Source organism: Apus apus, chromosome 20, assembly GCF_020740795.1.
Source record: "Apus apus isolate bApuApu2 chromosome 20, bApuApu2.pri.cur, whole genome shotgun sequence".
Lineage (NCBI taxonomy): Eukaryota > Metazoa > Chordata > Aves > Apodiformes > Apodidae > Apus > Apus apus.
The window spans coordinates 2,273,290-2,297,604 of NC_067301.1; the positions used below are offsets into that span (position 1 = coordinate 2,273,290).

A 24,315-nucleotide genomic window follows, 5' to 3' on the forward strand; every position below is an offset into this window, starting at 1 on the left:
TCTGCAGGGAGCAGACTTGGGTGCAGGAAAAGGCACCTGCTCCACACCTGAAAGCTGCAGGTCCACATCTGAGAATCCTCCTTTGCAGTCACAAAGTGTGCAACTCTCAGCCAGGCCCACGAGGGAATCTTCAGCCCCTGCTGGGATCTGGGGCTGGCTGTGGTTTCAGCTGCCCTGTGGGAGAAGCAGGGCCCTGCCAGCTCACTCTGTGTCCTGGGCTGTGTCCAACGGGGTCATTGCATCGTGCTCGGGTCGCAGGGATGTTTCATAGCCCTGAATTACCTGGTGCTGTTTTCCTTCTCTGGTAAAAATCCCTAAAACAAGGGTTTTGTGGGGAAGGAATGAATGGATGGGAACAATCAGGGGATGGGGAGTCCCAGCAGCAGCTGTGGTGAGGCTGGCAGGGGGTTGTGTTCTGACTGCCTTGTCCTGTCCTGTTTTGTTGCTGGAGACTCCGTGTTGGAAGGATTTCATTCAGCCTCCTCTGCTTCTGCTCATCTGGCTGGTACCAGGGCTGGTTACCATGGGGACATTCACAGCCAAAGGAAGAAGATGGTTCTGTAAGGACTGAACTGCTTTAGTTGGTCTCTTTAAAAAGGCATGTCAAGCAAGCACAGTACTGAGTTATTTTGAGCAGTTTTCCTTCCCTATCCAGTGTCTGTGCTAAAGTCTGCTCTGTGGCAAGGTGAAACTTGGGGACTGTTTGAGAATGTTTTCTACTTTCAACTTCATTAATCCTGAACAGAGCTCTTTGTTGGTGTTTTACAGAACGGCAGTAAAAAAACAAATGGCATCTTTTCATCTGTGTTTTGTGTGTACGTAGAGATCTACACAAGTGTCCTTTTTATTACATAAAAATTGTACTTTTCATGTGCATAATGGGCAGAGAATTCTGGTTGCTGAGGTGCCAAGTGTGGGTTAACTGGTAGAACCTCAGCTTGCTCCATCTCCTCAGCTGAGAGGAGAAACCTTGGTCTAAAACCATGATGGAATAAACAGGAATTGACAGGATTGTTCTTTCCTAAACACTCTATTTGTAAGGAAAAGCAACACGGGGAGCAGGTCACTTGTCATTTCTTTATTGACCAGTGTGCAGATGGATGACCTGGTTGGGTGGATGACCTGGATGGACAGACAAGTATTCTTGGCACCTGCAGTGCCAAGATGCATGATACTGCATGATACTGAGGTGCTGGAGCAGCAACAAGGCTGGTAAAGGGACTAGAGGGAAAGTCTTATAGGGATAGGCTGAGGGACCTGGGCTTGTTTAGCCTGGAGAAGACTCAGGGGGGACCTTCTCACTCTCTACAACCACCTGAAGGGAGGTTGAAGTCAGGTGAGGGTCTGGGCTCTTCTCCCAGACAACCAATGACAGGACAAGAGGGCCTGGCCTGAAGCTGCTCCAGGGGAGGTTTGGGTTGGATACCAGGAAGCACTTCCCCATGGAAAGGGTGATCAGACATTGGGATGGACTGCCCAGGGAAGTGCTGGAGTCATCATCCCTGGAGATGTTTATGGAAAGACTGGATGTAGCACTTAGTGCAATGGTCTAGCCCATGTGGTGGTGTTAGGTCAGAGACTGGACTTGGTGACCTCAGAGGTCTTTTCCAGCCTCAATGATTCTGTGATCCGCAGTGCAAAGTATTTCAAATTTCTGTGAGCAAAACTTGTTCTTCAGCTCAACCTGTTCTGACTGACATCACTTCCCATTTCACTGACAGGTTAGTGAAAAATGTATGGCTTGATGTACTTACTGTGTCTCAATATGCTCCATTTGCATCGAAATCCATAGTGGAGCTCAGTTCATACAGGAACTTTCTGGGGTCTGGTTGGAGAGATGTGTATTTATACGTGCACACAAATATATATGTAGGTATCGAATTCTGGCTAAAGCTGAGGTCAAGGCTGTTCTCTGTCAAAAAGAGATTTCAAGAGAAATTTTGGCTTAAGGGAAATGGGAAAAGAATGTATTATTTGAGGGTGGGGTGGCATGCATGTGTGGTGCTGGTGTTCCCTGCCTTGTGGGCACATTGATGTTCCTGCTCTAAGTGTGGGTGCTGAGAGATGGTCCCCTGCCTTTGAAGTCCTGCAGTTGGCATTCCTGCTGTGTGCTGGAGGGGTAACACCTGGGGAACACAGACTCTTCAGAAGGGGCTGCCAAGGGGCATTTTCTGCTGTCAAGGAGAGTTTTCTGCTCTCGAGGTTCTCCCAGTTTCCATAGGGCCAGCAGAGGTGGCTTTAAAATGCAGGTTCCCCCCAGAGGTCCCCCCTGCCCTGTTTTGTCAGCATTTCTCTCACTTTTTTGACTTTCTATTGATTATTTAATTTTGATGAAGGAATAACATCTATTGAGGTGGCTTTATAAGATTTTGCTCTTGAAGTTGATGGTACCTCCTGTGTGGGCAGATCTTTGCCGAGCACTTCCTGAGGTTTCCATCTCTCATCTCAGCCCTCTGCAGGTCCTGCCCGTAAGGCACAGAGCAGCAGAGCCCTCTTTGCTTCTACATTGCAGCCTGTTCTTCCCCACAAGTCACTTTTGATCTTGTGTCTGGTTTCTGTGTCTCTAACCAAGCTTCAGGCCTTCCTAACATTAACAAACGTTCTTCTCTCTGTCTGAGACCTCAGCACATCTTCCAAACAGGTTCATGGAAATCAAGAGTCCTGCCTTTTCTCCCCTCTGCCCTGCCTGTGTCTTCTCCCTGAAGTTCTTTCCTTCTTGGCCTCCTTCTCCTGCCTGCTCAGTGCACACAGGAGTGCAGATCATGCAATCAGAGTGATGATGGTGGAAAAGAGCTTTTTTCCTCAGGTTTCCACGTTGCTGGATCTGACTGTGCAAAGAGCAATGATCCTAGTTAATTTTTTCCCAATGTGGCAGCCCGAGGAATTTGTTGCTAGGCAGATTATCCAGCTTTAACTTTTATTTCTCCTACGTGTAGGAGCTCAGGAGAAGGCATCAGTGAAGGCAAACACAAGTGCTTGTACCAGCACGGGAACTGTGCGAAGAGCAGGGGAATAAAATCCAGCCTGTGGAGGGTGGGGAGGGTATAAGGCAGCTGGGGGGGTTCCATGGAGGAGAAAAAAAAAAATGGGAAAAGGAGAGAAATGCTACCTCTGGTTGTTGTTTGACTCTGCTGCCAATTCTGAGCTGTGCCAGCACCGCAGAACTCCAGCTGAGGTCTGTGCTCCCTTCCAGAGGGAGGCAGTTCTTGATGGCTTGGGATAATATCCCAACCTGGGGCTGCACACTCAGGGGGGAAAAACCTGAGGTGGTTCCCATACAGATCTCTGGTCCTTTCCATCACCTCCACCAGTATTGCTGGGAGTTAACAGGTACTTAACACAGAGGGAGGGACACGTTCCCTGTGTGCCCTCAAGTGCTGAGGGCTAAAGGAGCTGTGGCAGCTCAGGCAGCAGGGCTGGGGGAGAAGAGAGGGAAAGGCAGAGAATGGTCACTTCCCTGTGTGAGGGTGATGGTGACAGTGCAACGTGAGGCCTGGAGCTGCACAGGAGCCACGGGGAGCGTGGGTGCTGGTTGTCACGAAGGAGCAGCTTCTAGCAAGCTTCAAGTGCTGAGGAGCAAGTTTAACAAACCTGCTGTCAACTCGTGTGGTGACGTCCCCAAACACACCTGTTGGCACCTGCAGAGCCAAGGCAGCCTGCACCCGGGTGGCACCAGGCACAGGCAGTTCCTGCTTCCTCCTTCCATCAGATGGAAGGCCCTGGAGAAACTCTTCTCGGCCTGATTTCCCCTGGACAGGCAGATGAGTGGCCGGGGTGGCTGAGCACGGTGCACAGCCTGGGCTTGTTCTTGGGGCTGGAGCTGGTGGGGCTGTGTGGGAAACTGGCAGCAGCCAAGGTTCAGTGTGTGCTGCACTGAGGGGTCAGAAGTGCTGCTGTTGGTTTGTTCCTGCTGCTGGTTTGCCCAGGCTGGTCTCCAGGCTGATCCCAGCCGTGGCCGTACACAACTCATGACAGCGATGCCTGGGATCCCATCAGCCAGGACTTCAGCTCCAGGAGGACCACAAGGTAAGATGGTTCCTCCAGAGCTCTGCTGAGGAACCTGGATGAGACAGTGACAAAATCCCCTGGGTGCCCCAAGCCCCGTGGAGAGCTGACCCAGCTCTTGTGGGGGGAGCAGGAAGGTTGGCTGGAATCCCACAACTTCAGGCACACAAACTTCTGGAGACTTGTCTTCAAATTGTCTGTTCTGTGGTTGGATTTGACTGTTACTTTAAAAATGCTCTCTAAAAAAAAATAAATAATGAAAGGACTGTTTTCTCCAAGTAGCAGAGTAACTCCCTGTGTTATCCCTGCATTGCTTCTGTGGAGAGGGGGTAGAAACCAGCTCCTGGCTCAGTGAGGGCAGCTCAGGGCAGGGGAGGAGGGAGCAGGAGCTGGGCAGGGTTGGGTGACAAGCCCCTTCCCAGCCTGGATGCTCTTTTTGAGCAAATGTTTAATGGGTGTGGTTTCATTTTTTTTAATTTATTTTTTTTTTAGTTTTACAAAAAGATATTAAAAAAAAAAATCTGCAATGCAATCTGTGCTCTAATTTGAGGGCACCATTTAGTGATTTTAATTGTGTGGCAGTATTTTGGTATTTTCAATACCCAGTAGTAGGTTAATGACTGTTCCTTGAAGAATGGAGTTTATGTAACACCAGCCATTGCATAAGGAGGCTGGTGGTGGCCTGAGGAACAGAAGGGAAAACAAATATGGAAGAAAGCAAAGCCCAGAGCAGGCAAAGTCTGCTCTGATGGCCCCAGGAAGCCTAAGAAATAAATGCTCCTCGGGTTGCAGCAAGGTGACACTCACCTTGAGAGAAGCTGAGGGCTTGGAGGTGAAGGAACCATCAAGCTTTTGTGCTGCCACGTGGTGGCTGGGATCCTCTCCATCCACCCCGGGCTGCCTGGTTTGCCTTCAAGAAGAACAGCAAACAAAAATACAAGCTGAAAAGTTCTTGCCTGATCACTTGTTTATTTATTTGTTATCATTTTTTATTTTATTGCTTTTTTTTTTTTTTTTTCCTCCCCAGACGTGGCCTGGGCTTGGGTTGATGCTCCATGGGGAGAAGCTTCCTGCTGGGACCTTCCATCTCAGGTTGGAGAGCTGGGATGGAGTTGTTGGTTTTTTGGGGGGGGATAATTACATTTCTGGAACAAAAGTGACTACCCCCACCCCCCACCCCCCCCTTAAGTTTCCATCCCCAAGCTTTTCTTTGGGAGCAAAGTCCCACCTTGGCAGGGGTGGGAATTACTCCTGGCTCTGATGTTGGGATGGCTGAGGACAGACACTTCTGGGGACTTGTCCCTATTCCCCTGGGGGGTGGGGAAGCCCCGGGGGTCCGGTCCGGACTGAATAGTCCGGACCGGACCCCCGGGGCTTCCCCACCCCCTGGAATGAGGGGGGGGATGGTCCCTATGTCCCCTCCTGGGATGCCAGGAGAGATGAGTCCGACCCAGTGATGAAGGGCAGGATGAGGACGGCGTGTGGGACTCGGAACGCGGGGTCGGGGCTCAGCTTTTGTGTTTGTTTTTTTTTTTTTTTTGGGGGGGGGAGAAAAAAAAAACCCAAGCAACGGGGAGGGAGGAACCCCCCCACACCCCAAAAAAAAAAAAAAAAGGGAAAAAACCCACCCCGGAGCAGGGCAGGGCCGCAGGAGCCGCCGCAATGAACCCGCTCCCGGAGCAGCGCCTGCCCTCCTAGGTAATGCCCGGGGCTGGGGAGGGGGCGGCGGGATCCGCCTGGGCGCATCTTCCCGCTGCATCCCGCATCCCGCATCCCGCATCCCACCCCCATTCCCGGCTGCGCGGAGCCACCCGGGCCCGGGGAGGGGCTGGACCGGGGGGGCTTCCAGCAGCGGGGACACGCAGCCCCGGCCGGCAGCTCCTGGTTCTTATCCTCAGCGTTCATTCTGAACATTTTAATTTTTTTTTGGGGGGGTGTTTTAGCCCACATCGATTTTTTAAATATTTTTTTTTTTGCACCTATCGGGAGGAGGGTGATTTAAAAAAAATATTTATTTAATTTTTTCGGGGGGGGTGGGGAGGGGTCGGGGAAGGAGGATGCGATGAGGTTCCCCCGGACTGGGTGATATATATTTTTTTTCCTGCAGCCTCCTCCTCTTCCTCCCCCCCCACCCCCCAAACCTCCCCAGCCTTTCCCCCCTCCCCCCCCCACCCCCTTCCTCTCCCTTTCCCCTTCTCCCCAAGCCTCCCCCCCCCCCCCCCCGCTTTTATGATTCTCTATCTCTGTCTCCCCCCTGCCTGGCTCGCTTTCCAGCTGCTGCAGGGAGGGCTGCGCTGCCCTGCGCTCGGCTCAGCCCGCGCTGCCTCCTATTTGTTTATTTGGGGGGGGGGGGGAAAGGCCAGAGAGGCTTTTTTTTTTTTGGGGGGGGGAGGCTGAAAAAATTAATTTGAAAAAAGGAGGAAAAAAAAAAAAAAAAGAGGGGGGTGGGGGGGAGAAGAATTTTATATTTTTTTTAGAATTTTTTATTTATTCCCCCCCCTCCCCGTCACGTTTATCCTGGAAAAATAAAAGCGTTCCGCCGGGCAGGGCGAGGGAGCGCGGGTGCGTGAGCCGGGGGGGGTAGGGGGGGGGGTTCCGGGCCGCCCCCCGCCCCGCAGCCCTGCGGGCGCCCCGCGCGATGCGCCCCGCGCTCGGCGCTGCGGAATAGCGCGGAGCAGCGCGGAGCAGCGCGGAGCAGCAGCGCGGGGTTAGCGCGGATTCAGCGCGGCCGCCGCTCGCCGCCCGCGCCCCCACCGCTGGCCGCTGCCTCTTGATGTCCATGAATGCAAACACCATGATCTTCATGATCCTGGGCGCCTCTCTCGTGATGGTAAGAGATTTTTTCCGTGCTCCTCTCCATCCCCCCCGCGCTGTCCCTCCCCGGGCCCGCCCGCGGGCGCGGCTCCGGCTGCCCCCCCGGGCTCCGCGGGTGCTGCTCTTGATGACCGCTCCAGCCTTCGGCAACCAAACTAGAGTCAATGTTTTATTCCATCATCCAGAGTTGACCAGATGCCTTGGTTGTGGGCTCTTACAGGCAATAGCTTGCTTGATGGACATGAATGCCTTGCTGGACAGATTTCACAATTACATCCTACCACACCTGAGGGGGGAAGACCGAGTTTGTCACTGCAACTGTGGAAGGTGAGTGACCTGAGCCCTCTCACCTGCCCCCCCCTCCCTCCCCAAGCCCCTTCCTACCTCACCTCGCCGGGAAGGCACGGGGAGGTGCTGGTTACCATCTCTGCATTCTGGCTGTGTCTCACCTTCCCCAGCAGCTCCTGCATGAGCACAGGGGCTGGTTGTTCTGTGGTTGGTTGTTTTTCTGGGTGAGGAGTTTGCCGTGGGCCTGGAAGTCCATTTTCCTTTGTGTGCATGTCTGGGCACCTGCACCTGTGAGCCCTGGGAAAGTGAGTGACTTCCGTGGCGATGCTTGTGGTCGCTGCCTTGGCTGTCACCGGGCTGTGTTGTTTCTCAGCGTGTTTGTGGTCTGGGTGTTGCAGTTGGTGGTTTGTGTGGCTTCCATGGGATGGGGTTTGGAGAGGATCTGCGTGCAGGAAGGAGTGTGGCTGCCTAGGACAGTGGCACTTTGAGGCTTTGAAATCTTTGACCAGCTTTTAGTTCTCTGTGGTTTTTTCTCCCGAGAGTGGTAAAGATGCTGGATGGGGCAAACTGAAGTGCTGCTCTGTGCGTTTGGTGGAGTCTGTAGTGAGCTGAGAGCATCAGGGAGGGTTTTATGCCAGGAGTGATGCCTTTGCTGTGGACAAGTTGATGGCTGGACAGGTACCTCCTCCTCTCCATGGCTGTTTGGCAGAGCTTCCTTCTCCCAAACCATGGGGCAGTTCCCGTGCCGCGTGCGATGGCTGAGGGGTACCTGCTCTTTGGGTGCTCTCTGTGCCACAGCCTGGGGGCCTGAGCTCTGGGGAGGTGGGTTTCTCTCCTCTCCATGGGACTGCTGTCAGCCACCCTGCACTCCTGGAGGCCTCATGTCCCTCCTGTGCCTGGTCACTCGCTGCCTGCTGGAGAGTTTCTTGTCTGTGGGGGAGTCAAGCAGCATCAGGCTGTGCCAGCTAAAGGACGTGCTGGGGGGAGGCCTCCCCTGCCACATCCAGCATTTAGTTTGAGCTTGGCTCCTCTCTGAGCTGCCTCTGGAACCAGCTGCACCCTTTCTCCCAGGGCTCACATCCCTCTGGGATGTCCCTGGTGTGGAGCCTGGGATGGAGCTTAATGGTGGGAAACAGCTTTGCCCTTCCACAGCCTCCAGTCACCCCAGGTGATCATTGCCTTTCTGCCCATGGTTCCTCCTCAGGCTCCTGTGGCAGAACAGCAAAGAAGGCACAAGCAGCACCTCTAGAGCCAGGCCCTGAGGGACCCAGCAAGCAGACCCCACGTTCCTGGCTCCTTGGGCACCTCCAGCACCTCCATGTTGGGAAGACAAGAAATGTCTGTGGTGGCTTTGACTTTTTTATGATAGGGTTTGGCTTTTTCTTAAGTAATTTTTTCCAGTCTTCTTGTTGTTTTTTTTCACTAGTTTAAGAGCTTTCCTCTGCCTTCTCAACTTACTCTTTTTACTTGTCACAGCTGTGCTCAGTTGTGGTGAAAACTGGCTGCTGGTGATAGACTTGAACATCATCTGGAGTGACTGAGGAGTGTCAGGAGGCAGTGGTGGTGTTGGCAGAGTGTCCCGCGTGCCCAAGTCTGAGGAGGTGGCAGGGGTAATCCTCTCTCCTCTAACTACATGTCTGCAGAGATGCTGTGAAGGCAGATAAATTACCCGTGGCACTCTCCCCAGCCTTAGTTAGGTCATTTCTTAGAAAGTGCACAAAGCAGCTTCCAAATTGTTGCGCGTGGATCCGAGAGGAGGCAAAAAGCAGCAGCTTAGCAGGTGCCTTGGGTATGATGGAGAAGCAATGGCCCTTGGCAACAGAAACAGCATGCCAGCCTGCCCTCCTGAGGGTGGGCTCTTGTGCACCAGTGTTGGTTTCAAGGTGTCCAAGCTCTGGTGTAGGAAACACTTGCACGAATCATCCCTGTCCTGTGGGACTTTGCGTGGCCTCGTGTGTGCCCCTCACCTGCTCCCTGTGAGCTGGGACCTGCCGCCCCAGTGCTCAGGATCCTGGGACTTGATGCTGGTCCCGGGGCTCTGAGTGCACATCTCATGAGCTGTGAGTGGTTCTTGCACTAGGCAAGGATGTGTCCTGGAGCAGGTTGTCAGCTGTGGTACCAGGGATTGATAAAAGCCTCTTTAATTTGCCAATAACCAAGGGTGTCCTGGGAGGAGGGAGCTGGCTGCAGTTCAGGGGGCTGCAGACTGGGGAAAATTAGTAAATGTTGCAGAAATGGAAGGGAAGGAGGAACTGGGATAAATGAAGATTGATGTGCAATGGGCTGAGCTGCCACGATTACTGCTTTGCCCTCCTGCCCCAGCCAAGGCTGCAGTGTCAGTCATTTAGAAATGGTTTCCCATCCTATCCTGGTTGTTTCCTTCCTCAGGGTATCAGAGCAGATTCCCTTCCCTAGGAATCATCTACCGTGCCCAAACACCCGGGGTTGGACTGTGATTACCTTTGGGCATCCATTGCACAGCAGGATGAGCTCTTCAGAAGGCATCAGAAGCTGCTCAGAGCTCCTGTTGGTGTGAGGGTTGGGAGCTGCTGCTTTGCTGGTGGTGGCTGTGGACAGTGAGGGCCACCTTGATGTGTCTCAGGTGCCAGCTGAAGCCAGGGGATCACCCCAGGGGATCTGGGGCTCTGTGTTCTTCCCCCAGCCTCTCAGTCCCATCTCATCCCTACAAGGCCCCAGGGACAAAGCCCAAACATTTTGGTGGCTCTGGGCTCATCGGAGCCACCTGGGTGCGTGGCCAGCAGGACAGGCTCTTTTGGCTGTCTCCTCAAAGGGCTCTTGTGTGGGAACTGTGGCAGGGCCCTCACCTGGTGGGCAGGAATGTGTCCTCCTCTGCACTCTGCCTGGCCCAGGACAAGTGAAAGGCAGTGCTAGCTCATGGCACCCTGCCCACTCCTTCCTAAAACGCCCTCTGCCAACCCCTGCCTCACGAAGGGGGCCTGATTTCCCTCCGTTTGGGACCACACTTTGGGTTTGGGTGTTTTTTGTTATTTTTTTTTTCCCCCATGTTGCCCAGTACTTGGTGAGTTAGCAGTGAGTGGGGAGTGTCACTGGGGTCAAGGCATTTGGGGAAGAGAACCAGCCCCATCTCCAGGGGCTGCTGAGGGTGGGACACGTGGCACTGGGGGGCTGGTCTCCACTTTGCTCTGCACATCCCTGTGGCATGAGGGTCACTGGGGCAGCTGGAGGCTGAAGCCATGTCTTGGCACTTTCTGCCAGAAGCCCAGCAGGGATTTGTTGAGGCAAGAGAGGCCCTGGCTGGTGCTTCTTGGGTGTTTGATGTCAGAAAGGGGTGGTGGCTTCTTGCTGGGGACAGGGGAGCTGGTGAGGATTGTGCTGTGGCCACAGGGCCTGGGCACCATGCCTAGCTGGGGGGGCCTGTCTGCAGGGAAACAGGTGGTCCAGGCTGGTGGGTATTTGGGGTTTGTTAAATGGCAACGTCCACTGAGAGACTCTGAGTGAGCCTGGGGTGGGCAGGGCCTTTGCCACAGGAGCAGTCCTGCCCCCAGAGCTGGGCTGGGGGGTCCTGTGGGATGGGAGTGGGAGCAGATGTCCCCAGGGGTGCTGCTGGGCTGGGGCTGCTCCGCTCAGCCAAGGAGGGCAGAGCTGCCCATCCAAGGGCACCCAGGGCTGTTGGGAGGGGAAGGAGCCCTGGCAGCTGCTCAGGAAGGGAAGCTGGTGGAGCTGTGGTGTGTGGAGGGAGAGAGAATCAGCAGAGAGACAGGGCTGCTCCTGGCACCTGGTGCCTCTGAGCCTGCACAGGCACGTCTGGTGTGACGGGGACGGTGCCTCTCCCAGCCTTCTTGCTGGAGGAAGAAGGGGTGACAGCCACCTTTAGGCTCCTGCTGGCTCCTGTTGATGCTGTGCAGGAATGTGCCTGCTGGAGCAGATCCCGGGGGCAGTGTGGCCCTCTCTGTCCTCAGCATGTGGAGATATTGTCCAAATCACTGTGCTGGGCCCTGCCTGCACGCAGGCAGCCCGGGCTCTCTGCTCCTGCCTCCTTGGGACGTACCTGTTCCTGGGGGAGAACACAGAGGACTGCAGAGGTGCAGCACTGCCCCAGTCCCGGTGTCTCTGTCCCAGCCAGGAAAGGGTCCTGTCTGGAAGCAGGGAGCTGGCAGCAGATCAGGAGATGGGTGATGTCATGCAAAGGAAAAACACCAAAGGGCATCCATGGAGGCAGGGCGAGCTGGAGAGAACAGATGACACCTGCATGGAGCAAGGACCCTTCAGAACAGCCTGAGGGGCTGGGAAGTTCCCTGCCTGGGAAAGGACAGGGACTTCAGGAGCTCTAACATGCACTCTCCTTGCCACTGACCTTCTGAGTGACCTTGGGTGAGTCTTTCCCTCCCAGGCAAAGTCTCTCCCTCTGAGTGGCCTTAGAAAGGACCCAGAGGAACATCAGCCTTACCTGGGTGCCAGTACCCTGCAGCAGAGCTGGGGGCCTGGCCAACCCTCAAGTCAGCTCTTCCTGGCTGAGGAAGACTTCAGGTACTTCACTGGCCCCTGATCCAGGAGGAAAGTGTCTGGACAAGGCTGTGCTGGACCTCTCCTGGGAGACTGGTGTGCATGGAGACCCTGCCATGGGCTGCTTCCCAGGAGAGAGGCTGGGCTTGGGATGGAGATATGTGAGGTGGCAGCTGTGCCTGGTGCTGGGGTGGGCAGGCAGGATGGGCAGTGGGGCTGGAGCTGTGCTGTGGCAGTGGGTTCCAGGCGTGTTGCTCACGGGGCTGTGTCCCTGAGACACCAAACACTGCTCTCCCCACGCAGAGGAGGCACAGGCTGGTGCTTGGCACAGGCTGGCACTGTTGGCAGGAGGCACATGGAAGGTACCTCTGTGCTTTGTTTCCTTCTTTCCCAGCAATTCTGGACAAGTCATTAAATCTCTTTGTCCCCAGATCCTCCATGGATGAGCTGGGAGTGCTCATTGCTGGAGACCACCTGGGCTTTCTCGGCCTCCTGATGCCTACCCAGGGTCCCAGGGAGATCTCCTCAGCCCTGCCATGGTGCCAGGACCCCCCAGCCTGGCTTTGCTGGCAGGGAGCTGGGCTGCTCGGCAGGTCTGGGAGGGGCTGCAAGCTCCGGGGGGGGCTGCAGAGCAGGGGGCTGCAGAGCAGGGGGGCTGCAGAGCAAGGGGCTGCAGAGCAGGGGGGCTGCAGAGCTGGGGGGCTGCAGAGCTGGGGGGCTGCAGAGCAGGGGGGCTGCAGAGCAGGGGGGCTGCAGAGCAAGGGGCTGCAGAGCAAGGGGCTGCAGAGCTGGGGGGCTGCAGAGCAGGGGGCTGCAGAGCAGGGGGGCTGCAGAGCAAGGGGCTGCAGAGCAGGGGGGCTGCAGAGCAGAGGGGCTGCAGAGCAGAGGGGCTGCAGAGCAGGGGGGCTGCAGAGCAGGGGGCTGCAGAGCAGAGGGGCTGCAGAGCAGGGGGGCTGCAGAGCAGGGGGCTGTGCCCTGCTCCCCCCGATCCTGCTGCTCTGGAGCCGGGGAAAGGGCCAGTCCCGCCGGGCTGTGGCAGCTGCCACCTCAGCCCGGGGGATGTGACATGTTTTGCTGCCGAGGGGACCCGCGCCTGCCCCGGGGGGGGGAGAGGGAGCGGGTTCGGAGCCGGAGCAGCCGCCGAGCCCGCAGCGCCGGGAAGCGGGGCTCGCGGGGGCTGGGGAAGGCTCCTGCTCGGCCGGCCCGGGCTGTGCCGGGGCTGCGGCAGCCAAGGTCACGGGCAGGGACACTGGAGCTCCGCGCTGCCCGCAGCTGCCGCCCCGGCTGGCGGGAGGGGAGGGGACCCCCTCGGCCTGGGGCTGGAAGGGGCCGCGGGTGCTGGAGCTCAGGGAGACGTGCACAGCCACGCACGGTGCTCCCTGCATCCGGCAGCTCCGGCTCCTCACCTGCGCCAGGTGCTGTGGGGCTGGGGACGGCCCAGCAAAGCCAGCCCTGGCTTCAGGAGAGCTGCTGCCAGCAGCACCAGGCCCTCCTGCTTCCCAAGGCACTGCTGGGGCCCCTCAGGCGTTGATGCTTTTCCTACAACCCCATCTGCTGCCTGGGGAAGCTCCACCAGCCCACGGGGCTGCAAGTGCACGGGTGACCAAGCAGGGACAGCTTGGCCTGAATCTCTTGTGACAACTGATACCAGCTTGAACTGGCCCTCAGGTTATTTGGTCCAGGCTTTTCTTGGGGGGGTGGGAAAGATAAATTAAAAAAGAAAAAGAAAGCTGGGCAGGACATGGGTTTGCCTCTTGAGGACCACGGGTGCTCCGTGACAGCTCTCACAGCTGAGGGTGGTGGGAGCCCCAGAGGAGGTGCAAGGCTGCAGGAGATTTTTGCCTCTTTTCTGAGGTCTTTGGTTGGTGACACAGGCTGTGGCAGGAGGGCTGTGGCAGCCCCGGTGGCCACGTTTTCTGGAAGATAAAACCCAAAAGGTTTGGGCTGAAGCATTTGCTCTGAGGGGCTGCCCTGCCGGGGCTGTGGCTCCAGCGTTGGAGGGCACTGCTGGGGAGCTGCTGCTGGTTTTGCTGTGCCCACGTTACTCTCAGCTTAGAGGTGATCCATCCCCTTCCCTGGATCCAGCCCCCAGAGCCATCCAGGCCACGTTCCAGTTTCCAGTTCCCTTGATATGCAGCGGGGGACCCTGCACCCCTGCGCACTATTAATAACGTGCTGTGCTCGCCTGGCAGCCTCTGAGCCACTGCTCTGACAGCCCCAAGGGCTTCAGCTGCTACAGAAAACTTCTGAGGGGGTCTGTCCCTCTTCTCTAGATCTGCAGCCTCTAGATCCAAATGACCTACAGACCTGGACTCGCTGTGCTGTGGAGCTTGGAGAAGAGAAGGCTCAGGGGGAGCTCATCAACGTACAAAAGTACCTGAAGGGAGGGTCTGAAGGAGGCAGAGCCCAGCCCCACAGGCCTTTCCTGCTCTTCTGTGGGGCTGTGATTTCGTGGAAGCTACAGGGCAGAAATGGGGGCTTCACCTCTGAGTCTGGACTCTGGAGCCCCTGGGCTTTGGGGCCAGTCCCCTGCACGTGGCAAGGGAGCTGCAAGAGAAGCGTCAGGCCCTACGTGCTGCCCCCCGAGGTGCTGCTCAGCCCAGCCTTGACCAAGGGAAGCCAGGAGGGCTGGAGGAGATCCCACTGCATCCTGCAGAGTCAGCCGAGCTGAGGAGAGGGACAAGGCAGGGGAGAGGTGACTTTGTCCCTTCCCTGGGTGCCCTGCAAGCAGAGGACAAGAGCTGTGCAGAAAACTGACTGTGTGGAAGGAGAAACCTCTTGGGAGGAGAGGGCTGTGTCCCATGTTGCTGCAGGGTTGGGTGTGCTGCACACGTGTGTGTATGTGTGTGAGACACATATGTGCACAGATGTGAGTGATGTGGGCACATCCCTGCTCCTGACAGAGGCAGGAATGTACTCCAGGACCCTCTTCTGGTACAGGGCTGAGACCCTACATGAAAACCACCTCATGTATGGAGAGACTTCTGCAGTCCCTTCCTGGGGATGGGTCTGTCTGGGAAGTTTTGCTGCTCTGGGCCCCAGAGGTGGCTGCTGCTGGTGATGCTCTGCATGGGGAGGCTGGAGACAGCCCTGTGGGCTGTGACATGACGCTGGGGAGATCTGCACCAGCTCCTGCTGAGGCTCTCAAGTTCCTGAGAGGAGCTGTGGTTTCTGGAGGTGCTTGTAGACACAGCCCTTAGGCTGTTTCTGTACTGCAAGCAGCAAAAGGGACCTGCCAGGTATCCCTGCCAGTGCCCAGGGAAGAGGAGGCATAAGCAGGACCTGTCCTTCACCTCTGAGGTCACTTTGAGCTGCCATCAGAGCTGGCCTGGATGCATCTCCTTCTTGCTGCTGCCCCAGTCTGCTCCCTGGCACAGGATGCAAAGAGGGATCAGCAGGGAGAGCAGGAGCAGGGCTGGATGGGCTGCCCACCCTCCCAGCCCACCCACCCCTCCCCGGGCCATGGCTCCAGCTGCTGCTCCAGCCCTGCCTGCCTTGCCCTGCCAGGAGCTGCTGCCTCAGGTGCAGGTGCCCTCCCTTGCCTCCCTGCTGAGATTAGGGCTGTTTTCAGGAGGTTCCTTCGAGTGGAGGTTTGTTTGTGTAAATATTTGGACGTTTCTCAGACGTGATTGTTGAGCAACCTGCACCTCATGCATATTCAGAGGCCTCCAGTGGTTGCCTCCTCTCCTGCAGGTGGGAGCAGGGCTGGCCCTGGGTGTGGGTGCTGTGCTGGGGGACAAGCTGGGGAGAGCCCACCCAGCTGTGCCCTGGCCTGGAGCAGGGACCAGTGGTGATGCCTCAGTGCTGAGCACAGAGCCTGGGCAGCCCCGTGGCTCTGGGCTCTTCCTGGGGAAGGTTTAGAGCCAGGTGAAGCAGATGCAGAAGCTCCAGAGCAGCTTGATTCCAGTTTTGCTTCACCTCCTGCATCCCGACCATCTGGGATCCTCCACGTGCCCACCCCCAGCTGTCCCATCCCATTCAGCCCCCACAGACCTGCCTTCTTTTTCCTACTCTATGACTCCCTCCCTCCATCCCTGCCCACTTCCTTCTTTTCCCAAGTGACTGGAGAGCTCTCAAGCCGTTCAGCACCATCCCAAGCTTGGCCTCTACCATCTCCTCACACAAGTGATCCCCAGTGCCCTTCTGGTGTGGGGCCAGCTCTCCCCAGAGACATGAGGCTCTGGAAGCTCCAGAGCTTTTCCCTGCCTGCTGCTGTGCCTGCTGCTGTGCCTGCTGCCAGGCAGGGCACCTGCTGCCCTGTGCGTGCTCTCTGGGGACAGCACTAAGCTGGTGGCTTCTTCTTGGAGACTGGCCACAAAGCAAGGTCAAGCCAGGCCTCTGGCCATGTCCCCAGTGAGTGCTGAAGGTGGGATGAGATGGGTGGCAAAGCTGGCAGATCCTGGGATGGGCTGGGAGACCTTCCTGAGCCCGAGAGCTGCGGGAGGGAGCTGTGGGGTTCAGCTGCAGCTGCCACACCCCGGGGGCACTGGGGACGTTCAGGGGGATGTGCTGGCTGCTCCAGTGCTGAGGGGTTTCTTACTGGCTGCTCTGGGCAGTAATGCCCTGTTCCTTGTGGAGGGTGAGGGAGACCTGCATCCCAACCACCCTGGCTGTGCAGGAGGAGAACAGTTTTAGGGCTTGTCTGCTTTCCCCAGGAGTGACAGGCTGCAGGGGCTCTGCCATCAGGTGCTTTCTGGGGGGAGCTCAGGGCTTTCCCCTCCCTGCTCCCCAGCTGGGAACGCGCTCTGCTCTCACACAGGAGAGATGCCCTGGGCCCCAGGAGACAGGACGTGGACCCAAGCAGCTCTCCCTGGGAGAGGCACCACGAGCAGAGGCTTTTCCTGACTCCCGGGAGCCCAGGCTCTGGCTGGCACTCGCAGGGACACCCCCCGGGTCTGCTCCCAGGAGCAACGTGTTATTAACCTCTGCCCAACAACACGGAGGCCACTGTGCCCTTCACCTCCCCTGAGGGGTGGCCACTCGGACCTCTCATTGTCCTTACTACTCTCCTCCCTTCTCCAGCTGCCAGCCCCAGGCCCCGGGAGCCAGGACTGCGACAGGAGCTCCGGGCAGGGCTGCAGGGCTCTGCCTCGCTGGCTGCCAATTCCTCTGCTGACACAAGCACAAAAAGCCAAGACAGCACTTCTGCTCCTGGGGACGGTGGTAGGAACTTGGAGAAATGGTGTAAAACCAGCCCCTGGCCACAGGAGCAGGTCCTGCATGGAAGAGAAAACCTTCTCTGATCTTCTCCCCTGACCCTTTTCCCTCTTTCTGTTCCCTGCAACAGGCATCATGTCCACTATGTCATTCCATACGACGGGGATCAGTCAGTGGTGGACTCCTCAGAGAATTACTTTGTGACTGACAATGTAACCAAGCAAGAGATTGATCTGATGCTGGGACTTTTGCTGGGCTTTTGTATAAGCTGGTTTCTGGTCTGGATGGACGGGGTTCTCCACTACGCCGTGCGAGCCTGGAGAACCAGCCGACGGTATGGTAAGTGCTCCCTGCTCCCTCCTCACTGCCCTGGCCTCTCTTCCCAGCCTGCTGCCAGGAGAGGGAGGAGGTCAACAGCTTTTTCTTCCACATGGCTTTAGCACAGGCCATAACCCAGCCCCCTCTTCTCCTTCCTCAAATCCCTGTCCCCTCCTCCCGGGCTGGTGGTGAGGGAGACGTTCCCACGACGTTCCTGCCACGTGGCTTTGGCACAGGCCAAAGAGTCTTGGAATAGAATCATGGGGTCCCTTAGGTTGGAAAATATCTTTAAGTTCATCAAGCCCAACCTCTAACCCTCCTCTACCATGTTCCCCCCTAAACCATATCCCACATCTGGATGATTTTTAAATGCCTCCAGGGATGATGGCTCCACCGCCTCTCTGGGCAGCCCGTTCCAGTGCCTGACAAAGCTTGCAGACACATATCCCAGAGAAATATTTCCAAGAAAGATCCCAGCTCTCCCTAGCCAAGCAGGAATGTTTCCATGGAATGAGCCAGCTGAGGATCCCAGCCTTGAGGGCTCAGCTCTGGAAAGGGTGAAGCCCGTGCTGGAGCCCAGGGGTGGCTGATGGAAAGCAGCACGTGTGGCCAGGCTGGCAGATGGTGCCTGTTGCCTCCCCAGGTGGCCAGAATATTTTCAGGCCAGACAAAACTTCCCAGGAGTCTGGATTTTTCCTTGCCTCTCCTTTGCAGCTGGGCAGGTGCTCCTGGTGTGCAGCCCATTGTGGTTGGGACACACGTGTGACCCTGCTGGCAGGGACGTGTCTGTGCTGTGCCAGGGATGGGGAGCTGAGGTTTCTCCATCCTCACTGCTCCTCCAGGTGGGTCAATTCTATTGTTTTTGCCAGCCCTGCAGGGCAAAGTGCTAGCCATGCTAGTTAGTCTTTGGACTAGTTAGCTTAGCATCCTGAGCTACCAGCCTGAGAATGACCAACAGATGCTCCTTCAGGGCCCCCTCTGTGCTCTCTCAGCATGGACATCTAGTGGACTTTTATTGTTAGAGGGCAAAAATGACAGAAAAACTATTAAAATAGCGAATGACTTGAAGTTCCATCACAGTGTCCCTGTGAATCTCAGCCTGTGACTCTGACTGATGGTGTCTGTTAAATTACAACTCCGAGGGAAAGAGAGAGTGAGCAAGAGCCAGCTCTGCCTGCACACCCGCAGGACGTGCCACCTCATTAGGGAAGTGGATGATCTCTTTCTAAAAACTCTGATCAAAATGATATTAATTTCTCATTAGTCTTCCCAAATCCCCAGCAGCCTGCTGGAGCAGCTTCTGAACCAGGGCTCTCCTGAGCCTGCCTTGCTGCCACCTCCCCAGCAGCAGGAGAAGTGTCCGAGTTTCCAGGCAGCTGGAGGGGATGTTGGAGCCAAGGCTGGGGCTGTGACCCCTGGTTCTGCTCAGCCCCCCTGGCCCGGAGCTCAGGGGGCTGCCCAGAGCCCTCCTCGGGTGAGGTGCTGCAGGCAGCACAGCAATGCTGCTCCTCAGGGCTTCTTGCCTTCTTTCTGGGGAGCCACAACCAGCAGCACCATCTCACCCGCCCTCCCCTCACCTCACCTCTCCTGCCTGGATTTTGTATGTTGAGTATCTTCCATTTTTAGCAGGTTTTATTTTTAGTAACTAAGGATAATGCTGGTAATTAATTTGGTGCTTAAGCTGAACAATCTCTTTTTTTTCTTTTTTTTGTGTCTCCCTGTGCACACACACTCTGAGACTTTCAGAAGGGCTGGGCCAAGGCTGCAATAACCCCTGCAGATCCACCTTCTCAGGAAATTAATGCTCATTTTGCACCCAGCTTTTTTTTCTTCCCCCCCTCTCCCCCCCTTACCAGCCCTGCTGTCCATGCCACAAAAGGCTGACACCCTCTCTGGCCCCAGACACGGTCCCTCAGAGCCATCTCAGTGGTCTTGCCCCCTCACAGAGGACCAGCCAGGTCTGGTTCCCCAGTTGGGTGCTTGCACCATTCCCAGCTCCATGAACCAGCCCTTGCCCACACAAACAAGTGGTAGAGGAGACCCTGGGACCTCCTCATCTCACCCACGGGTGAGGTTTCCAGTCTCTGCTCTGCACTGGGACACCACTTCTCTTTCCTCTGAAGGTTTTTAGATGCCTTGAGCTGTTTCTGCCCCAAGGGAGAGCTGTGGGCTGTGCTGGGGACACCTCACTTAAAGACAGGCTGAAAAATCACTGGGGAATTTGGGGCAAAATAAGGCATGTTGAGCTGTTAGGTATTCCCTGTGCTTTCAAATGCAAATCTAGTCAGTTGAAAGGCAGGGAGGAGGAAGGGTGGGTACCCCTTCCTGTGTTCAACGGGTGCCTAAGCTAAAATTTCCTTCTGAAGGAAAAAATGATGCCTGTGACTACGAGGGATGGGGTCAGGGCACCCAAAGCCTGTGCTGGTGCAGGATGCAGAGCTCTCAGTGAGCCACACAAACACCACTGAGCAAGGACTCAACGTCACATTGTGGCCTGATCAGCTTAAACTTTGGTCACTTGCAGTAACCTTTAGCTCCTTCCTGATGGAGGAGATGGCTTCAAATAGAAAATACTCTCCAGAAACTCAGTCATCAGGTTGTGCTCCAAGTGCTGGGGGGGGGGGGGGGCAGTCACGTTCCACCTCCTGCCTGTTGAAATAATTCACCTTGGTACAAACTTTTGTTCTCTGGGACTTGAGATTCACCCTCCTGGGGTTGGGTTGTGTGTGTTTGTGGGTGGAATGGCTCAGAGCTCTCTAGGGCATGGAGGCTGGCTGGGAAACAAGTGTGGTCTGAAGCCTCAGGGTGGCCTTGCCAAGGCCATAACTAGTGCCTGGATCCTGGGGGACGGGCCAGGAGCAGCAGGGGCAGGGCTGGAGAACGTGGGTCTCCTCATTCCAGTAATGCTTCATACCTCCCTTCTCCTTTCTGCCTTCCAGACAATTCCTGGTCTTGGATTCCAAAATTTTGTAACTTGAAGGAGTTCAGGAAACGTCACCACAGGCAGTACGAGGAGGCCACTGGGAACATGGTGCACATCAAGCAGAAGCTGTACCACAACGGGCACCCCAGCCCCCGGCACCTCTGAGGGACACCCCCCCCCAGGGACTGCAGGGAGCTTTTAAGCAAGGACCTCGCTCTTCCTCCAGGGGAACAGCTGCCAGTTTGCTCCTCTATGGAAGCCAGACCAGGACACAATTTGACTGCTCCATCCCGTGTGTCCCCGTGGCACAGCCTGATGCACAACTAAGCCAGTCCCGGGCGCTGCGCAGCCCGGACGTTGCACTGTGTTCCACCTTCTGGTGTCAGACTGCTGTAAATATGTAAAAAGCAAAGAACACAGAGAAGAGATTTGCATTATCCTTTCAGCCCCCTTCTCCTGGCACTCACGGCTGTCCTCCTCACCCAGCTGCCCTCCAGGGAACGATGGACTAAGGGTATGGAGGTGGGACAACATGAAGAAGTTGCAGTTTCTCATCCAGGAGCTCCAGTCCCCCTTTTCTTTGGTCCTTTGGCTTGTTTCTGCTCTGCTCTGTCCCTTCTGTTGCTAGAATGGCTTGGCTGGTGGCAGGGTTGGAGGGGCACTGCTGCCAGCAGGGTGGGAAGGCACAGTGTCCCTTTTCTTCCTGGTTTTGGGAGCTGCTGTGGGGGGGGAGGAAGCCCTGGGCATGGATGCCCGAGTTGTTCCTGTCGTTGCTGTTCTCTGAAACCTGCCTTAAGCAATCCAAGAACCTGAGGAACCAGGAGGTGTCAGCCTGGTGAAGGGGGGGGGGGGGCTGGTGCTGCCTGGTTTGTTACCACCTTTCTGCTGGTGGGACCTTGCTGAGGTCAGTGCTGGTGTTTCTCCCCAAGGCTGGAGAGGAGCTGCTCCTGAGATCCGGGTGTGGTGGGTTGGAAGGTGTTGGATCTGGTTTGCACCCTGAGAGGCCCCTCTGCTGCACAACAGCCCCCCCAGCCCCTGCCTGGGGGAGAGGAGCTGCTCCCCCCTCTCCTCAGAGCCTGGTTCATACCCCCTGGAAACACCAACAATGCCCTGAGAGGGTCCTGTCAATGGTCTCACTCTACCTGCACCCTCACTTCTCTGGGAACTGCTCCGAGCTGGAATTGCCCCTCAGCAGCAGGTTGGGCTTGGCTTGAGGGACACAGGAAGATGTGGCCCTGAAACCAAACCCATCTGCAGCACTGGATGTCCCAGCCATGGGCTGAAAGAAGGTACATGGATGTTGTAAGGTGGGTTTTTGCCTTTGCCTCCCCCTGTGGGAAGGGTTTTGGATGTAGCTGAAACCAACCCCCACATCCAGGGAACATCCTTCCCTTCCAGGAGAGCTGCCTGGAGGAGAATTGATTGCCAAGGTCTGTAGGCACCTTGAGAGCCTGGTGCTGGTTTCTCCAGCAGCCCTGCTGGCAGCAGGAGCAGAGGGATTGCCATGGAGAGGAACAAGGCTGGGAGATGCTGACCCCCAAGAACTGAAGGTGCTAGCCCTGAATCCCAGACATTTCTCCTTCATTCCTCATTTGGTATTGACGGGGCTTGTGCTTACAAGGGGGGGAAACATCCAGAACAAAAGGCTGATGAATATTATCAGGCTCTGCTGAGTTTTTCTGTGGATCCCTGTGCTCTCCCAATGTCTGATCCCACTGGCAGTGAGGGGAGGACACCAGGACTCCCTGCTCTTCCCTCCCTGCTCCAGCTCCTCTGTCTTGTTTGGTTTTTTCATTCCTTCCTCTGCCCGGGGTCAGTTCAGTTCCTTGCAAAGCCCCCAGGCTGGGGGGGCTGAGCCCAACATTCCTGTTCTCTGCCATCCCTCCCTTTGCTGTTCCCTAGTGCCTCTTGCCTTGGAGCCCCAGGTTCTGTCTGGACTTAAATCCTGGCCTGGTCTGCACGTGTCTGTCTGTCTGTCTGTCTGTCTGTCTGTCTGTCAGGGTGTCCCTCTGGTGTCACTTCTGCAACCCCCCCTGCCAGTAGCTACAGAACAACTTTTCCTTCAGCAGCCCCTGCCCAAGCCCCCGGGCTTGTCCCCTCCTTGGCTGGAGCAGCTGGGGACCCTTGGCCAGGTGGGCTCCTCCTCAGGGGGCTCCAGCTGCTCCTTCCAGGAGAAGGTTCCTTGGGACCTGCCCAAGCAGCTCTTCTCCAGGCCCTGGGGCCATGGCACATGGACCCACAGTGCAGGTGTCATGAACCAGGGACCTGTCACAGCTGTGGCTTCAGGTGGGACAGTGTTTTGCAAGGGAGGAAATTCCACCACAAGGACAAAATACTGAGTCTTGGGACTTAGTTATGGAGTGTGGTGGGGAAAAGCACTTTATCTATTCTGTCCTCTTGGTGCCTCTCACAAGAGAGACTCAAGGCTGTGCCCTCAGCTCAGCCTGAACCACTGGTCCTACCCCCCCTTCCAGCACCTGAGCTGAAATACCAGTAGACACCAGACTCAGAGCTGGAAGGGTGATGTGGTGGCTCACAGGGATTGAGGCTGATCCTCAGCAGAACTGCAGAAGAACATGAGGCTCTGGATGAGGGACAAAAATTAACCCCCAACATGGTGCATGTGCCCATTCTTTAAGAACAGATCCATTATTTTTTAAACCTCCTGAGGCTGCAGCTGTTCCCCCTCAGCCCCTCTCTTGTTTGCACTTAGTCAAGAAAATGAACCAGAAAATACTCTCTGGGCAATTCAATTTACTGGGAGTCATTAATTGGTCTTAGATCCAACAAGAAGCAGCCTCACAGAGCAGGGCTTGTCCCAGCAGACACTGACCCAACAGGCTTGATCCTGGGGAGCCAACCAGACTTTTGTTTCTCATCCTGAATGAATAAGGGGCAAAGTTCTTCCCTGCAGCCACCCGGGTCCTGCTCCCAGCCCCAGGAGGCTGGTGGGAGGTTCCATCATCAGGTTTAAACCTGGGACATGGGGTCTGAGTCCTGCTGTGAGCTGCCTTCTCCTCCCACCCAGGAGCTCCTGGGGGTTTGATCCTCTGGGACAGAGCTCAGGGCTGGATCACCCCCCCTCGGCAGGAGCAGCCCCACCTGCCCAGGCTGTTGTGCAGAAGTTGTTCCCAGCAGCCAGGGCTGCTGTGGCTCCTCTCTGGGGACACTGAGGAGCCCCCCCAGAGCAGCAGAGGGGCTGGCTGTGCCTGAGGACTGCAGAGCCCCAGGAGAGCAGCCTGTGCCCCCCTGCCCTCTGTGTGACACCTGCACCCCTGTCCCCTCAGCTGGAGGTCCCACCACCAGCTCTGGCTTCGTGGTGTCTTGTTCCTCTGTCCCTCTGGGGCTGGCAGCTCTGCAGGCTGCCCTTGCACTGTCTTCTTCTCCTGTGCATGTGTTTGTGTTGCTTTTGTCTGGTTGTGGGGGGGTGTTTGCTCCTCGTTTCATTGTCTGAGATGTGCTGGTGTTGACTTCCCTGCTGTTCTCTTGCCTCTGATCTGCACACAAAAACCACCCGACAAAACCAAACCACGGATGGAAACGTCAACAAAACCAAAACCCAGCAACAACCCCGGGCCAAAAAAGGGTTCAGCTGGGAGAACTTTGGCATCAGGGAATTGGCACAACCAGGTCAGGGCTGGGCAAGATGCTGTGAAGAGCCTGTGGGAGAGGAAACACGGGGCTGCAAACCATCCCAACTGGCAGCAGCTCCAGGGGGACCAAGAGTGGGAAATGTGTCCCATGGCTTAGCAATCCTCCACCTGCTGCTTTGAGGGAGCTGTCTGCAGCATCAGGGGGGGCTGGAGGTAGGAATATCCCACAGGAACTTCCCAGGGCACCTCTGGTGTAAAAGAGTAGAAGCACTTCTATGAGTAGAGCAAACAGCACAGGCAGGGAGAGGTTGTTTGGATGAAGTGCTTTGCAACCTGGAGATGCTGGGGGGGCAGATGCCTGGTTCAGGGACAGGGTGGGGAGTAGGGGACAGAGGGGTAGTTAGTAGGGGACAGACAGGTAGTTAGTAAGGGACAGACAGGACACAGGGCTGCTGGGTCTACCTGGGGATGGAGGGAAGCTGAGATGTCCTCCCAGCCCAGCTCCCTGCCCTGCTCAGGGGAGCACGAGGCAGCAGGTGAAATTACTGAAGAAGAGAGAAATGAATTAAAAACAAACAACCAAACCAACCAACCACCGAAACCCAGCAGCCAAGCCAGGCTGCACCCCTCCAGGCACGGGGGCTGCTGGGGCAGAAGAGAAGGCAGCAGTGGGGTGGGAAGAGGTGGGCAGGTGTGAGGAGCTGCAGGGGGCTGGGCTGCTCTGTGGCCTGG

At 56.4% G+C, this 24,315-nt stretch overlaps 1 protein-coding gene across 3 annotated transcripts; it reads left to right on the forward strand.

Moving 5' to 3' along the window:
- The first annotated feature begins 5,611 nt into the window (after positions 1-5,611).
- On the forward strand, positions 5,612-24,083 carry TMEM240 (transmembrane protein 240). 3 transcript variants are annotated; one of them, XM_051637621.1, is made up of 4 exons: positions 5,612-5,703; positions 7,040-7,146; positions 16,880-17,088; positions 20,007-24,083. In XM_051637621.1, exons 2-4 carry the CDS (start codon positions 7,055-7,057, stop codon positions 20,153-20,155), a joined length of 450 nt encoding a protein of 149 aa, XP_051493581.1. In that variant the 5' UTR covers positions 5,612-5,703; positions 7,040-7,054; the 3' UTR covers positions 20,156-24,083. The 3 variants fall into 3 exon arrangements, with proteins under 3 accessions (XP_051493581.1, XP_051493580.1, XP_051493579.1); XM_051637620.1 differs by lacking the exon at positions 5,612-5,703 and adding an exon at positions 6,742-6,835; XM_051637619.1 differs by lacking the exon at positions 5,612-5,703 and having other exon boundaries at positions 6,933-7,146.
- The last annotated feature ends 232 nt before the right edge of the window (positions 24,084-24,315 follow it).